General features: G+C 40.6%; 2 protein-coding genes across 7 annotated transcripts in view; both read left to right on the plus strand.

The window, feature by feature from the left end:
• The window catches only part of GckIII (Germinal centre kinase III), a 115,558-nt gene extending 102,915 nt beyond the window's left edge, over positions 1-12,643 (plus strand). For all 4 annotated transcript variants that reach the window (XM_069124526.1, XM_069124527.1, XM_069124525.1 and 1 more), the window contains 8 exons: positions 5,796-5,961; positions 6,355-6,512; positions 7,224-7,409; positions 7,632-7,777; positions 8,265-8,547; positions 8,750-9,118; positions 9,325-9,551; positions 10,055-12,643. In XM_069124526.1, the coding sequence (XP_068980627.1) occupies positions 5,796-5,961; positions 6,355-6,512; positions 7,224-7,409; positions 7,632-7,777; positions 8,265-8,547; positions 8,750-9,118; positions 9,325-9,551; positions 10,055-10,064 (1,545 nt within the window). In that variant the 3' untranslated portion in view covers positions 10,065-12,643. The remainder of the gene's footprint in view (positions 1-5,795; positions 5,962-6,354; positions 6,513-7,223; positions 7,410-7,631; positions 7,778-8,264; positions 8,548-8,749; positions 9,119-9,324; positions 9,552-10,054) is intronic.
• A 2,245-nt stretch (positions 12,644-14,888) lies between these two features.
• Positions 14,889-17,892, plus strand: part of LOC138185517 (uncharacterized) — a 41,618-nt gene continuing 38,614 nt past the window's right edge. The window contains exon 1 of one of the 3 annotated variants that reach the window (XM_069124520.1): positions 14,889-15,359. The gene's annotated coding sequence lies outside the window, so the exon portion shown is untranslated. Of the gene's footprint in view, positions 15,360-15,915; positions 16,948-17,892 lie in introns of those variants that run through there. The other 2 variants (XM_069124521.1, XM_069124519.1) reach the window with 2 other exon arrangements.

Genomic DNA, 17,892 nt, shown 5'->3' on the forward strand with positions numbered 1-17,892 from the left:
TTATCGAGTTCGCAGTTAGTTTTCTCTTTTCTTCCTCCGCTCTTCTGCCTGTACTTCTTATGCAAAAATTGTACATTGTACATTTGCCACGTTGGTTTTCAGAATATAGTAAGATTCTATACGATAACTTGTGGTCATCGAGTCAGGAGCACCCAAATGGTGTTAGGATTTTGCAACCATCAGGATGACTCTTAGTATCGTTCAGTTTGCTAGTAAAATTAAGAGATACGAGGACAGCTAAGAAATAATTTGTTATTTACGATATAGCGTAGCGGTTAAAAAGAAATGAAACTTTTCTACATGAAACTAATTGCATGGCAAATCACTGTACGTTACAGCATCACGCAGCGACACCATTTACGATTAAGCGATATTTTTGCGAGTGTCCTGTCAGCCCCAATTGCTTCCACGAGCAATATTCTTCCAGATCAATGATAAGAAATGTCAGCCAGCGACTTTTATTCAACAGCATTTTCCTAGAATTCCACCGTGATGAAATTCTGGCTTTGAGAAATTTCCACGTTCAGAGACCAATCTTGCTACCATGGAGATTTTTGAAGGAACAATATAGATCCAATTTTGCAAGAGGAAAAGAAGTCCTCTGGTAAAATATAACGCGAGAATACCACAAAAAAAATGGAATTCCAGTGATAATACCAGCGCAAGAACGTCAAAGGAGGAGTAAAAAAAAATAGCTCAAGGCCAGGAAGAAAAATGACAGAAATATGTACAGAAGAGAAACAGAGCAATTAACATCGTAAGAAATGAAAACCTTACTTCATGGAAAATGTAAATGAATTAAGAGAGCGATACAAAGGATTTACTGTTTTACATGGAATAGCACGATCGGATGGCTTATTAGTGTAAAATGAAATTGTGGAAATTTGCTCGTCTCATTGTCAAACTTGTTACTGTTACGCAAGAGAATTAATCGGCGTCAGTGACATGTAACTTGTGATTTACAAAAATTACGCTAATACTAGGTCGCGTAATAAGCTTGCCTTTGAATTTTTGTTTAAAAAAAGTGTCACAGATCGTCAGCGTTATATAATCTTATTTTAATTGTATGTTGTTTTCATAATTAACGATTAAAAGGAATCTCTGCATAGATCCTACTAACTCTGACTGACCGACTATGTACATAAAAATATAAATTTACATAAACGTTCAATCTATTTACGATATTGCCACCTGATAATTTACTTCGACCGTGCAAGGCGCAAAGGAAAGAAACGTTTTCGCGGATATGTGAAAAAGGGCGTGAAAAAATTGAGAGACCATCTGGAGTATCGGCGATTATTTATATCTTCCGGTGGGACCAACGAAATAAGCCAATGAAGGAAAGCACATTGGTCTCGAATATCGCGCACGCGAAGATTAATCCCGTCGCATCGTTCATCACTGCCACCGGCACGCCTGCCCTTTTTGTAAAACGCAGGAACAAAAGGACACGCGCGATAGAGAGAAGCAAAATCGGCCATTAATCACACGTTCGTCCGGTGTTCTTTTGCTTCTTCATAGCGACACTCCGCTTTTGCAAGCGGCCTGCTCTCACTCGTACTTCCCATTCACCGATGTGACAGACTGGAAATCGCGCAATATTTGCTTTTTGTTGCGTCTGTTTCAGCTTGTACACCCTCCGACAGCTGCTGTTCGAGCGTGCCTGCTCTACACGATTCAAAAGCAGTCCGATCGTTCTCTCGCGACAAGAATTTGCATACCAGTTGACTCGCAACACGTTCGCGTTAATTCCTCGCCACCGCTCGTCAGAAATTGTAAGATACTTGCAGCGTAGATTTGAAGTAGAAAAGTAACTTTCAACTTCTAACCATACTTTAATTTATTTTCTATATATATATACAGGGTGGTTGGTAACTGGTGATACAAGCGGAAAGGGGGTGATTCTACGTGAAAAAAGAAGTCGAAAATATAGAATAAAAATTTTTCTTTTGAGGCTTCGTTTTCGAGAAAATCGACTTTGAATTTTCGCTCGGTGCGCGTGCACTTTATCACGTCTCGTTATAACGGATCTCACTGTACATCGTTGTCTCGATGGAAAAATTAAAAAAAAAAAAATTTTATTCTATATTTTCGACTTCTTTTTTCGCGTAGAATCACCCCCTTTCCGCTTGTACCACCAGCTACCAACCACCCTGTATATTTAATAATTTTTCGACAACCTAGTCAGATCAAAACGAAGATATTCATCGTGGAAGTTGAAAGTTCCAACGCGTAATCACTGTAACAGCCTTTCCACGGACATATTTTAATCGTCGCGCAGATTCGACAGAGGGCTATCACGATGGATTAAACTTGACAAATTCGTTCATTATCAGGTGACGGCTTCTTTTTTGTTTTTGCTCGCGAGCACCAACAGCGTTTCTCGAGAGCGTCTGAACGCGGCGTTCCAGACGTGACATACACTCGTGACGCGGCTGTTTTTAACGCCAGGCGACATTCATTAAACTGAAAAGCAGTGTTTCCTTCTTCTTTCGTTTCCCTCGTTCAACGAGTATCTCTATCCGCGAGGCGAAAGAATCGCGAGAATAACCGCGTCAAGTGAAAACGACCAATGAAAAACGCCACGGGCAACTATAGCATTAACGTTCTATTTTGTTTTAATCGCCCATTGCCGGTTTATTGGGTGGCAGCTTTCATCGTTCCCTCTGCTAGTCCGTCTGAAATAAACTGAAAACGCTGACGGATGATCGCAACTTCGCCGAACGAGCCAACTTACGTGGTGCCCCTTAAAACCGAGCTGTTTCACTTGGAAAGTAGTTGACGCTTTTATTAGGACCGTGTTTAATCTCGACTCCGCGTTCCTTAATTAAAACCAACTTGCTGACTCGTTCGCTAAACACCAGGCGAAAGTAAAAACGTCGTCTTTGTAGAGAATAACAAATACGACAAAAAGAAGAGAAGATCGAAACGTAACGTTTCTTCCTAATCTTAACGCGACGCACACGCGTAAAAGGACAAGAATACGATTCGTCGCTACTTTCTCGAACGAGAAGACCTAGTACTCCTTCGAACCGTGCCATTTTATCTGGTCGGTGCTTCACGCTTTTATCGGGACCGTAATTAATCTCCACTTTATGATCCTTAATTAAATCCACCTTGATGACACTTGCAAACACCAAGTGAAAGCGGCATATTCTGCCTCGTAGACAATCGTAAGAAGAAGAGAAAGGGAAATTGAAAAGCAACGTTTCTTCCTAACCCTCTACGAGGAGGCACGCGTGACGTTCTGGCGAAATCCTTAGGCGTAAAAAGAACAAGAGTACAAACCGGGTGGCAAAATGAAATCGAAGAAAAGCTTCGTAACAGCTTCCTTCGTACCTCGCATTTACCATGCCAACCCCTTTTCGGTTCTGCAGGCGAATACGTACGAGAGGAAGAAGTGTCTGCTGGATAGGGGAATGATTTAGCAACCCCTCGTTTTACGTCTGAAGATGTGGCCTGGTTGAAAACCAAGTTGAACGAACCCTCGCGAACCGTGGCCACCTACGTTGACGCGGATCTACATGAGAATATAAACGCAACCGTGGCCGCGTTGCGCCTCTTGACCGTAGGACGATGATAAATGGTGCCATTTTATGGGCTCACCCCGTCCCATGAATGTAGAGCCTCTGGTCGAACTGGACACTCCGTGCTTACTACGTGAAAATTATACCCCATAAAGTGTCGGTTGCCATCAACCTCGTCGCAGTTCGTGACGACCAGAACACGATCGAGAAATCTTCAGAAGTACTCTAGCGAGACGTTAGCGCTTCGCGCTTCTTTTTCACCGGTTGATTTATCAGCTCTATGCTTCTCCTTTGGCTAGGCTTGTAATGAATTTCCATTCGCAAATCTTTTTCATGTTATTGTAATATATTCTCGTTCCTAAGTGTTATTTGTTATTTTATATATATAGCTTGTGTTGTCAATACCGTAATATAAATCGTTATCAGTTATGGGATATAAACATAAAATTAAAAATATATATAGTATTGTAATATATTCTCGTTCGTAAGTGTTATTTGTTGTTTTATATATATGGCCTGTGTTGTCAATACTGTAATATAAATCGTTATCAGTTATGGGATATAAACATAAAATTAAAAATATATATAATATTGTAATATATTCTCGTTCGTAAGTGTTATTTGTTGTTTTATATATATGGCCTGTGTTGTCAATACCGTAATATAAATCGTTATCAGTTATGGGATATAAACATAAAATTAAAAATATATATAATATTGTAATATATTCTCGTTCGTAAGTGTTATTTGTTGTTTTATATATATGGCCTGTGTTGTCAATACCGTAATATAAATCGTTATCAGTTATGGGATATAAACATAAAATTAAAAATATATATAGTATTGTAATATATTCTCGTTCGTAAGTGTTATTTGTTATTTTATATATATGGCCTGTATTGTCAATACCGTAATATAAATCAGTTATGGGTTATGAACATAAAATATTTTCTCAGATTATATCGATTGCCTGTGTCAATTTCAATGTTCACACTACGTTCTTCAGTATATTTATAATATAGATAACGCAAACTATTATAAGAAATGGCTAAAAGCAAATAGATATTATCTTTTTATGAAATCAACGAACAATAAACTCTAGTTAATTAAAAATTGGCCGACGATAATTATGAAATAAAGTGCACAATTTATGGATCGTTTCGACGAATCTTCTGGTCAAATTACACCAGCTGTCCTAATGCACGGATATAGCAATCTTTTACCAGTATATTCGGGCTGAACAACAGGGTTTTTCGCTCGATACTTCAACGACAGTCTATATCAGGGTTTAACCAGTCCAGCTGTGAAAGATTACATTGATCCATCATCGATGAATCTACCGAACCGTTTATTTGTCTCCTCCACGTGGTTACCTTGACTATCATTTTTCCATCGCACGGAGATGATGGAGCACGGCTATATAACCGAGTCATCATCCTGTCCTCGGTATCTCGATCCCCGCTTGCTTAATGATTCCTTCACAAGCCGGTGACCAAAGAGCGCGAATCTTGAACATCCTTGTGCAAGCCAGTGATTAATCTGTCGATTACGAAGATGCGATTATCGGATAACCGATGAATCATCCTTACACCGGTGCACAAGCCTAGAAGCACAGTGGATTGGATATCGATGTCGGGTATAATTATCGATGAAGGCGCGGTATTCACCGACACGACACGTTACAGCAACAAAAATTAACGTTACTAATGATGATACATCGTTTGCAAATAGCGTGCATGACTCCTAAATTTTTGCCATCTTAACGCGATTAGTTTTCGAAGGACGAATAATTTTAGTTGTTGATTTAGTTGAGTTTCGTACATTTATGGGAAATTTAAACGATTCTTTTACTATACATATATGTTTGCAATAAATGTCTCGTAATTTTTCTATACATTTCTGATTCTGCTTTCAAATTGACAAATATTGGTTTGGCAACTAAGTGATTGCGGATTTTGTCATTAAGTGGTATTGAAAAAATCCGCAATCATTTAGTTGCCAACCGAATATAATCGTGACAGTCGTGTCTCATTGCGATGCTAATGCAAAGTGTTTCACGTGACTTATAAAATATAAACATTGAAGTTTCCTACGATAACTGTTGAAATATTTTCATGAGTCAATCGTCTTGTAATCTGCCCTGCCTTGCGTTAGCGTATCGAGAAGAAAGATTGGCTAACAACCTCGCGGTTAAGACTGACTGACAAAGTTCCCAGACACAAAGAGCCATGAACGTTTCGTACAAAGTGGATCTTTCTCTGTTTGCAGGGAACGAAACTATGGATTATTATGGAGTACTTGGGTGGCGGCTCGGCCCTGGACTTGATGAAGGCCGGTAACTTCGAGGAAATGCATATCGCGGTGATATTGCGTGAAGTGCTCAAAGGACTGGACTATCTTCACAGCGAACGAAAGCTTCATCGCGATATTAAAGGTGCATTTACTTGTCAAATAGAAAAGACAACTAGACGAAAAAGGCAATTAATGGGTTTAAGCTTGAAATAGTACAGTGGTATCTTTCGTGACTCGAACAGGATAATAATTTTGATTGTCGCAGGATAATTGCAAATGAAAATTTTGTAACTTCAAGCCACGTACTTGGAAGCAACGAGTTCATTGAATTTTTGTAGAATTTCTGCGTGATTTTCACGCGTCTTTAAATCTATGCTCTCTCTCCGAAGCAAAGTTGCATTTATTTTGAAACATCTTACAAACCGATCATAGAGACTCGTTTCTAAGAATTTTTCAAGATTTTTCCAAAGCCTAGAAGAACGTAAAATATATTTATTTCTGTTTCTGACTATAATTATTATTGTTTGTCTTTCAGCTGCAAACGTTTTGTTAAGCGAAATGGGCGACGTGAAGCTGGCCGACTTTGGTGTGGCTGGACAGTTGACCAATACGACCAGTAAACGTAACACTTTCGTCGGAACGCCATTCTGGATGGCACCGGAAGTCATCAAGCAGGCTTCGTACGATTCGAAGGTAATCATGCAAAACCACGGAGAGCGATAATATTCCCGGGAATTCTGAATATTTTTCATCTTCGCTGTTTCTCCTACTCGAGGCCATTGCTCGCAGGCTACAGTCCGGTCACGTATCCCAGGAGATTTAATTTTATTACCTGCCTCTGACTTTCCATCCCTGGGTTCAACGTGGTTACCTTGTTTACCTCTTCGCAGCCTCTCTTGCAGACTTTAATCTACCTCCTTTCTATCCGCACACGCTCTGTGTACAAAAAAAAAGCCATATACCGAAGACCCAGCAATTCTTATAACATTCGTTTCAATAGTAAAACAAAAAGAAATCAATTTAGGGGCTTTTTAAAAGAGGTTTCAAATTATTAAAAATTAATTACATGGAAATTTCTCTTTACTTCGTTGGTACAAAAAGAACAAAGATTATCACGATCGTTACAATTATCAATTACCAATTTAGGTATTGAAACGCAACAATTTATTTAATTCGATATTCCTTTTATCTTGAGATTCCGCCAGAAAGCTCCTCGGTTATTAAATTAACACGAGTGCAGGTTATCCTTTGAAAAAAAAAAAAAAAAAAAACCATAGAATCCCGTTATCCATACCTGGACAGTCCTCGTGAACAATTTCTGGAAGATGCAAAGAACGGTCACGTTGTCATTATCGCGTGATTAACACCTGACGAGTCGTAAAACGAAGAACGCTTATTCCACAGGCTGACATTTGGTCGCTAGGCATCACGGCGATCGAATTGGCCAAAGGAGAACCTCCAAACAGCGAGCTGCATCCTATGAGGGTCCTATTTCTCATACCGAAGAACAATCCGCCCCAATTAACCGGAAATTATACGAAGCAATTCAAGGAATTCGTCGAGGCCTGTCTCAACAAGGACCCTGAAAACGTGAGTTGATTTTCACATGCAGCGACGATGTCTTCGTCCAACAGAAGCTACGCGCACGTATCGCTGTACTAATTTTCGCTGTACGAGCACGTACTTCGTAGAGAATGTTCGTTAGAACTAGTACTGGGCTTACGTCTCTAAGTAGGTTCAGCTGTCAGTAATCAGACTTATTCTCGTCATACGCTGTTCCGTATAATTACTCTCTCTATTCTCGCGATTCAGAGGCCAACGGCGAAAGAACTACTGAAGTTCCAGTTCATCAGGAAGGCGAAGAAAAACTCGTACCTGATCGACCTCATAGACAGATACAAAAAGTGGAAGTCGCAGCGCAGCGAGGAATCCGAAACGGAGAGCGAAAATTCGGACTCGTAAGTTTCCATTTTCGTCCGACAGTTATGACTCATTGGCTACACCGTGGATGTTTATGCATTTGTTGGAAATTTAAACGTCGAAAAATCTGCGCAACTCGTATTGTAATATGCAAAATAAACACACACACACAAATCAAAGCATTCGGTGTAATATTTAATACTCAATAACTGAGATGTAGCTATTTCTATGAAACTGACTGGTTTGATATGCGGCCGAGAGAAATTGTATTTCAACCAAGAAAATTATATTTCTGCGTGTAACGTGTTGAGACAAACACGCGATGAAATTTAAAACGAAAATTCTTATAAGAAGCGATTGAAACCAGTTATTCTGACTGATGGATGAAGGATGATTATTCAATTTCTTAGGTTGTGTTCATGAAAATTTGAATTCGCACGGACAACTGCAGTCCGTATGTTCGTTCCATATGTCCATCAGCTTCTGAAGCATGAGTCGGAAATACGGCGATTTTATGAATTTCAGGGAGGAGTCGAAACAGGATAGCGACATGGACGAGCCATGGATAATGACCGTGAAAGGTCCTCACGGGGTGAAAGGATCCGTGGTGCCTATGCTACCGCTCGACGAACAGCCAACCTCGTTGACCATCACACACACGCCGAATCACAGATCCACGAATCACAATCAGCAAACGAAGCCACACGCGAACGGTGCCTCGAGATCTCCACCGAAAGATTCCACGTTGAATCATTACAGAAGCGAGTCGAGGGATTCTGTACGCGATGGCCAAGCGAAACACACGCCGGTGAGTGTCCTCTGTTTCATAAAACTGCAATCGAACCCGATAGCCGGGCGAAGATTGTCTGACGAGTTAAAGAACGAAGAGGAAGAGCGTCTCGTAGACGAGGTACGGCGGACAGGCAATATCCCGTCGTGTGACGCAAGGCGAAGTGGTTTCGATCGATGACTGTTTTTTAATATCGTTGGAATTTAATCGTATGTTTCAGTCCCGACCGCACGAGGCTGCGCCACCGCCGCCCGTGGACACGCGAGAAAAACGAGAAGACCGAGATTACAGGGACTTCAATCGGGATTCCTCGTTGAGGGAATTGAAGGAGATACGTGACAGCAGAGACAGCAGGGATAGGGAACGTGATAGAGAAGGACGAGAAAGAGAAAGGGACAGGGATAGGGACAGAGACAGGGAAAGGGAATTCAACGCGAAAGAGAAGAGGAACAGTAAACCGGATGTACCTGTCGTACCTATGGTGGACCATAGGCCCGGTGAAGACAAACAGAGACCAAGGAGCTCGCAGGAACTGAAGCATCCGCGGAGCGCGGCTCTTTCCGGTGTTGTTTTACCTCTCCTTTCCGAGGTAAATGTTTCTTCTAAGGGAGCATCGAATGTTTCCTGTTGTTCTTTGAGATATAGGTGAAACTAAAGTAAAGTGGAAGGAAAGCGTAGCCTCTTAAATATAACAGACTCGAGTTTTACTTACCTTTTCGCTTGTAAAAGATTGCACAGAGAAATATAGAAAGTTATTCTCTGTTCTATATACGTTGTTTGTATTGTAACATGCAGCTTCAACGGAAACATCAATATTCGGCAAGAGACAATAATGGCGAGGGCGGAAGCGGCATTGGCAAAAACGGTGGCGCGATAGAGGAACTACGCAGCGCGTTCGAGACAGCGGAACGCACTTCGCCAGGAATGACCGAGGCTCTTATCAGGGAACTCTTTAAGTCTTTACTTCCTGCCAATCATTCGGAAGGTTGTCTGTTTATGCTGATGGAAAAAGTAATTCTAAGGTAACATTAAACTTTAGCAATTTGCTCTTTCAACGTAAATCGCGTCATCTGTTTTCACAGATTTTTATCGCATTAAAGGAATTGCATACGTTCATTTGTTTCTCTTATTATTTTCTATCATCGCAGTTTAACTTGTTAACCGAATCGTTCCTCCATTAAGATCTTCTACGATCATGGAATGAAATATTAATAAAGAAAGACGAATTTCAATTAGAATTCGATTTCAGCCCTGATAAACTGAATATTATAGCAGCGTATATTTACAATAAATGTTTTGTAGCTTCAAATTGGTTTCGAAATGTATTATTTTATACAAATATAAAACGTATAAATTCACCTATTTTCGCGAATCACTGTATGCCTCAAAACAGTTAATTAAAAATAATTATTCGAGTTAATCCGTCATCGCTGGTTAACAGGTTAACAACTACGACATTGTATTTAGCGTTTCATTTGCATCGTCAAAACTATTCATCAGAGTATGAAGTTGTAATTTTTTTCAGGGATACGTAGGGACGCGAGAGGGCGAGGATTCGCAAGAGATTGTGGTCCGAAAACATCCTAACGTTGTAACGATTCGTTATTTCTCGTTTAAACAGAGTTATTATTCCGTATGATGCCGGTACGTTGTTAACCGGATCCGAGCATGAGAGAAGAGTAGAAGAAGAACGTCGCTGCAACGGCCAGGCCGTTTTCTTTCCCTTCGGTCTACAGAGACTAGACTCGACAACAAAAGCTCGTTAAATTGTAGCTTTTATCCGATTATCCCGTCTCCATGTCCAATTCAGCGCGAAGTGCTCGTTAGATAGAGAGATGAAAATATTATAGCGACATTTTGCCGCACCAAAAATTCACTCATTTTATGAACGATAATATCGACTTTTTCCGTTCAAAGCAGAGCAGAAGATTTAGAGATTTATCTACTACAGTAAAAGAAAAAAAAGCTAGAGAAAAGTAAAAAAAAAAAAAAAAGAGAGAAGAAGAAAATTATACCATCCAATTGCCCTCGCGCGAGGGTTACAGTTACCGTTAAATCTTAAAAAAGATATTAGCTCCCCTCCCCCCGATCGTTAAAAGTTAGTATTTGGAAAAAATTAAGTAAAAAAAAAAGTGCAAGAAAAATGTAGGAGATAGTTGAGAAATATTTTTGCAAATCGTGCAACCACCCGTTCAGGATTCTTTGTACGTTCTTCGTGTTCGGTATCGACGCAACCATAAAAGAGCGGATGATATAGCGTAGGGTACAACCGTGGTCCGATGGATGGTGAAAGGGTATTCGTTGAAGGGATCTTGCCTCATTGTAGATACATCCGGAACGTGTACTACCATTACGATTTTACTATGACATCATAGCCGAATCGTTGCCAATCGCAGTTTCTTTCGAGCGAGTATTCGCGTTCGAAGATCGTGCTTTTAGCGGACAAAAAATTCGAAGATATTTATTTTAAACCGTAGAATATTCAGTCCAGCAACGTAGAGAAAGATTTGAAAGTTAGCAAGGGGAAAGTGCTGCCCTTTAAATAAATGCCTTCCCGTTGCATCCTGCGTTGGTGCACGTTCCGGATTATGGAAATAAAATCGAAGGAAGGGAGAGTGCCTCTATGTCGGAGGCTTTGTAAATATGTATGTAGCACGATAAGATAGTCTTATTGTTCTAACGATCGACGTCTCTGCCAGTCGGTTGCGCAGCTCCGTAACGCGATCCCGTTTTACCTTGATATTTCTAGTACTATTTTTCCGTGATTGAACGAAACAATGAGAAAAAGTGAGAGAACAATGATCACGAGAAAATTCATGCGTTTATGATCGAGGTCTGAAGCGTACACCCGGTTCGGGAGAAACGAAAATTAGTGTAAGCGATATCGATCGAGTAGTTCATGCGAGTGGTAGTGCACGAACCACACGAAAATGTGCTTTCTTTTTCTTGAGCTAAAGTTCTTCCACTAGTTTCATCCGGGATAGGGAGTTCTTATAGTCGAGCCGTTCCACGATCGAGCCTGAGCTGTGATAACTTCCGCGGGACGTCGGCACTTAATCCACGTTGTTTGTAAACTAATGTATTTTATAAAGTATATTATATAGAAAATGAAAAAAAAGCGGATGGAAAGAAAACACGAAGAGATTCCTCGTAATGATCGAATAGACAGAGAGGTTTAATAAGAACGAGGGAGTCGTCGTTTTAACGCAGGATAGCCGCAAACGAAACGAAGTAGCTATTTGCGACGAACGATCGTTTCTGCGGAACGTTTGCGCGCTGTCCTGCACCGTGGAACATTAGAAACGGAGGAAAAATCGTAAGAGGGTGATAGAGTGCGAGAGAGTGAGAGAGTGAGAGAGCAAGAGGACGCGCGTATGTGTGGAATACAAGAGTGTGTAAGAGGAGAGAGACGATTTACGACAAAACGAGAGGAAAGAAAATACGAAAAAATGTTTAGCGCTGGACAAAGGTAAAAACTAGCGTAAAAATTATAACGAGAACATAGTATTAATTAACAGGGAGTCGTGCAGAAAAAGAGAGGCGACTGAGAGAGACCTAACTATCGTAAGCCCGCAATACAATATCACGTAGTTGCGTTTTATTCCAATCAGCGAGGCGATCAATGGAAGAGCCGTAAACTCCTACAATTATTATTGTAATATTGTCAACGACGACGAACGAGATAATTGTTAGTACGTGAACACCTCTGATCTCCGCTCTACCACACCCCCTTTTATTCTCTTTTCCGACTCGTTCTCCTGCCGCCTATAATATTTCTTTGTTTTTCACTCTTTATTTCTGGCCCGAGATCGAAAGAGGAGACACACGAACACATATACAAATACACACACGCGCGCGTACACACACACACACACACACACACACATACAGAAATACGTAGGAGGACTTTACTATTCTTCAGTTGAATTTACATTAGTTAATATCACTACACTCTATTGTTAATATTATGGATTTATTCGTCTTATTGTTGTTTCACCGTTGGGTTAGGTTCTTTTCGATGACTTTTACGACGGTCGCTACCCCAGTCATCCTCATAAAGCTGCCATAAACGCTTACCGGCTACGCTCTAATAAAGAACTCAGAAAACTCGAAAGACTTCAACGAATTATCTTCCCGTATCACTTCTTCCGATCCTTTTTGCAACGAACGACACCGATTCTACGAAGAGAAGAAAAACAACTTTATCTACAATTATATTACTCGTGAAACGTTTAATCCTCTTTAATAGCTTTAATTGCTCACAAGCATGCCTGTGAAATTGTTTAGTCGCGAATCGAACGTATGGCTGTGTAAGCAGTATATGTTTTAAAGAACGTCAGGGATCTGAGGCGTAGCGGTCGATCTTAACATTCAAATCTGACTAATCGTTAAAAGGAATAAATTGTAATTCTCGAAGGGGTGGTTCACTGCGGATTATTCATGTTCTACGCGAGTATCAACCTCTCATTATCGTTCGACGGCTTTCATTTCCCTTGATAGCAATAAATTAGATAGCGAAAGTAGACGTACCGATAGCGTTTTTAAGAAAAACGGAACTGACGAATGAATTATTTAGAGACGCTACCAATTATTAAAGAGTTCTAGAATCGAAATATTCAAGTTTATCGCGAGTCTCTCTAAATTTGTGCACGCTCGTACTTCCGCTGAAAGCGGATTGAAAGTAAGCAGATTTCCACGTGAAACATCAAATCGAAACCTCGTTTCTATCGAGATTTCTATCGTGTTTTACTTATATTTTTGCATAGCCATACGTAACGTTATAAGAAGCTTTTTACGTTCCCCTTTCTACTTTTCTTTTTTATGTTTTATTTTTTCCCATTTCTCGAACGTTCAAGCTACTTTTCCCTTGTAAATCTTTCGACAGATCATCGTAAGAGAGCTGTGATTTTGAATTTTATTTTTGAAGATCGTTTCAACTTTTGCCAATAGGGAGTGAAAAATTCGAGAAACAGAGATCGCTACCGTTTCTCTTAGCAATTTCAAAGAAGCGCTGAAGAATAATCATAAATTGCACCACGTTCAATCCGAATTACGTGTCCTACTGTAACCAGCACTCTTCTTTGTATTATATTCTTAGCTATTATCCATAATATATTCACCGTTATAACATCGTGGTAACAATAATATTACCTATCGACGTAGAATATAAATATATAAATATATATATATATATATTTTTTGTATTTTACTTCTACCTTGGCTGCATTGGACTGTATCATATTGATTATATGTGGCATGCTAAGGGCGTGTACAAATACGAAATAAAGATCAAATAAATTACGATCGACGACACTCTGTACGTTTCTTGAACCGCGTTTTATCATTGATAAATTTATCATTGATAAAATTTAGAACAAATTTAATAACCATAGAATACATAATCCTTATAAATATGGAAATTAGAATATTATTTTCGTTGCTGATTCAAACGACTTAAGATATAAATGCGTAATGTATGCTACTGAATTGTAAATTTCTTGGAGAGACAAGGCTGCACACGCCTCTCTTTTTTCTTTCAAAGACTATTTTGGAAAGAACGTTCTTTTATCGAAGCGACATTCTTGCGTGTGATAGTCAGATATAGGATCCACCGTGGAAGATTTATATGGATATTCAATACCACGAGGTAATTGGAACATTGCAAAACAATACACGTGAAAACCCACGTGCAGTTGACGGTCGCGTTTCACCTACGCTGCAATTGGCAAAATCTTGCGTCACCTTCGACGATTCGATCATCCTGGGTCATCCTTCGCGCGTTAGCAATTTTATCTTGTCATCCACTCGCCGTTACTAATTAAAGCCTCGAGCCATTCATTTTTTCAAACAGAAATATTCAGGAACGATACTAACCGCAAGACATAAGAGGAATCACTCGAAGAGTTAAGAGGAAGCCATAAAAGGAAACAGACAGTAAATCCAACAATTCCACAGGTATTAAAAACGAAGTCCAAGGAACTCGGTGATTTAGCAAGGACAAGAAAAAGACTAGTATAAACGTCAACATATCTTTTTGTTGAAATAAAAACGTACAACACTGCGATATTCAAGACTTCAATTAGACAATGGACAGTTCATAGAAAAATAAATAAACTCCTCTTTCTCCATCAATAAACGAACAAGATACAAGCAGAATAATATCAATAAGAAAATCGCACCGCCTCGTTTTAAACGCAGTGCACGAACCTTCCTTATCACGAGCCCGGTCGATAAAAGTCAGTCTATGGAAGTGGTCGGACGTGATTACTGAAACGCGAGAGTACACTGGTGGAAAGCGCAGGTCTGCCAGTTCGCGGGCTAGGTGAGGGCGGCCAAGGGGGATTAAGAGGATAGGGATTTCCTCGACGCGTTTCGATGCGGTAGTCGACAGCATCCCGCGGGTGGTCGCGATCGAACAGTCAGGGGCGGGAGAGCTGTCGAGCAGAGGGTTCAACGAGGAACCCCTGTCTCCTTCTCTCTCCCTCCTCCTTGGCCTGTCCACCACGAATTCGAAGGTAGTAGGTGTTTTCGTAAAAGAGAAACTCGCGTTCGACACGTGATCGCGGATAAAGTCGCCGGACTCTGGTGCGTCCATTCGTATCTCTTAATTGATCGTCGGCCGATTTTCTCGTCGAGTAAACGCGAAGAGGACGACGACGCCCATCGAAACGACTAATTCGAGGGAATTGAAGAGGCCGGTCGAGCCGCAAACTCTCGAGGACAGGGAATCCTGGCACGCCTCCAACCTCCGTCTCTTCGACGACGCCGATCTGGCGATGTTCGATGTCAGCACAGCAGACCGCGAAGTGTGTCGTTGCTATTTTCAGGTAGTACGTATCCCACGCTGCCACATACGGGCTCCGCAGACTTCGTACAGCTTTTGCAAGCTTCAAGGCCTCTCCTCTCTATTATCTAACAAATACGCTGCCAGTAAATGTTGCTCGGTAGCTAGGAACGCGCGCGACACTTTCAGCCTCGCACATTTCTCGTCTCACCGCCAGACAGGCGGCTAGCCGATTGATTAACTTTTCACGAGACGACCGCGCGCCTATACGCTTCCGCCGCGCACGTGCTCGCTGAGAATCCCCGCGACTGGAGTCGCGTCTCGTGCAAACACCTGGCTTGCCGGCTCGTAGAAGCATACAACGTCCTTAAGCTTCGATTATCTTCCGATCAAATTCAATGGGCGTGGATGGTTTCCGAGATAGCGGAACGCGTAATGGATTGGTGTTGATATCGTATCGGTTATTGATAAAATAATTGTCGAACGCGAAGTTGCAACGCGTTTCTATAGAATATGCGGAGAATGTAGTTTTATGAGTGAGAATATTAAGGAGAGGAATCTTTATAACGTAGCAGAAATGATGTTTCATAACTTGGGATATTAAGTCACGTTGTTTTATATTATTCTTACATGGAATTCTAAAATTAAAGTAATCCTTCGGTAACGCCCGAAAGTTGCGAAATATTTCTTTTGTAAGAAATTGAGGATATTTCCAGTTGTTTTATTACAATTTTATGACAAATTAATATCGTATGTAGCGTGCTATGCTCCACATATTATTTGACCGAACTAAAATTAGAAGAAAGAGGAGATGGAAAAGTTAGACAGGCAGAAATTTCAAAAAAGAAACAATCATCTTCGCTCGATTTATTAAAGTTTAATAAAAACAAAACACGATAGTCTAGTACAATTTATCTAAGCCAGAACGAAAAGAGAAGAAGAAACAGAGAAGCTAAATTGATGGAAATTCACGATCGACCGATATTTAGATCGGCCCGACGACTAGCGTTCGGTAAACCATGACGGCACATAGTCGCGTATAGGTATTTACGCTTTAATTACTTATTTTTTTCTCGCCGCTCCAAAAAGCCACCGATGTGTAATAGAGTCTTTTGTGTGTCGAGTGCTTGTGTGTGCGCGCGTAAAGCGCAACGATCGTACGTCAAAGCCGGCAGTGAATCTCCGCGAGTCGCAGAGCGCGGACGTTACACCGCGGCGAAGCCACGTGAATACACTACGGTAGTGCAGCAACGAGCTCCTCTGATCTTCTTTACATTTTTCCGCGTCTAACTCGCGCGTTTCACCACGTGGCTGTCGAATTCGTTACAATTCTCGAAAAAAAAAAAAAATGCTCATTGCTAGTACACTTACAAGTGGCTATAGTCTCTAACAAACACCTATCGTCTACGCTTTGTTCCTTCCAATTCATGTGCTATATCTGACGAGTTCTCCTATTAAATAAATAAGCGCGTCGTTTAGTTATCAAGTTGAATCGCCCAAGCGTTGCTGACGTTTACCTTGTAACGTTTTATTTTTATCAAGATCGATACGATTTGCCGATCGAAGCGAAGCTGACAATGCAAGTCCAGCGATTAGTTTACTACGAACCGTAGAACGAAAATGTTACGACAAAGGTGATTTTCGTTTGAATATAACCGCTGGTTTATTCGTTCGTGACACAGTGCGTCTCCAATGGGTTGAACAAAGTTTGTTAAACCGAGAAGTAGTCTCAGAATGCTCCTCTCGGAGCATCGAATTATTCCGTACTTTCTTTTTAATTAGAAGTTGCGTCTCGGAACACAGACGGTGCTCCTTGCAATTATGGAAATCCATATTCCGGTTCGACGTAAGCTCCTGTATTCTTTCGAATTAATTAGCGACTTAATTGCCAGACGAATCCCCAGTTTCGGTCGTAACGAAAGCTTTCGAGTGCATCCGATGGAAACGCGCTAGTCTCTACAGTGACAACGAGCACGAGCGCGCGATTCGATTTAATTTCTCGCCGTAGGTATTCGCCAATGCGAATAGTTTCTATGATTTGAACCGTATCGTCTCTCGAATGGAACAGACGAACTCGTTTCTTTACGCTTTTCTACCCGTAATACGATTCCTCGTGCTTACAAAAGACTGAAAAACCTATTGTTGCAACGCTGTATGAAACGTAAAGCGACACCCTTCAATAGAAAATTAAAAAGTCAAGGGAAAATGATTCGCAGAAGCAAGACGCTTCTGGAGCAAACATCGAACTGTTTGAAAAATTCGTACTGTGTTTCGTCAATGATACATATATTACTTTATATATACTTGTTGCAAGTGGTGCAGCGTATTCGTTCTACTTGAATACTAAAAGAAACTAAAGAGAAATAAATATGTACGTGAAATAGATTAAGCGTGAAAACGTCCTTTTTCAATAAAATAATAGTGGATCTTGTGTATGGATGAAGAGCAGGCATAAAATATTAGATTTTAACTATAAAGAATTCCATTAATTATATTCAATTCCGTTTGCTGAATGAATCGCTCAGAAGGCATGTAATCAACTCCATAAATTAAAGTACATACAAGGCTGGCGATTATAA

The sequence above is a fragment of the Bombus flavifrons genome, chromosome 12 (genome assembly GCF_040668555.2).
Source record: "Bombus flavifrons isolate JBK064 chromosome 12, iyBomFlav1_principal, whole genome shotgun sequence".
Taxonomy (NCBI): Eukaryota; Metazoa; Arthropoda; class Insecta; order Hymenoptera; family Apidae; genus Bombus; species Bombus flavifrons.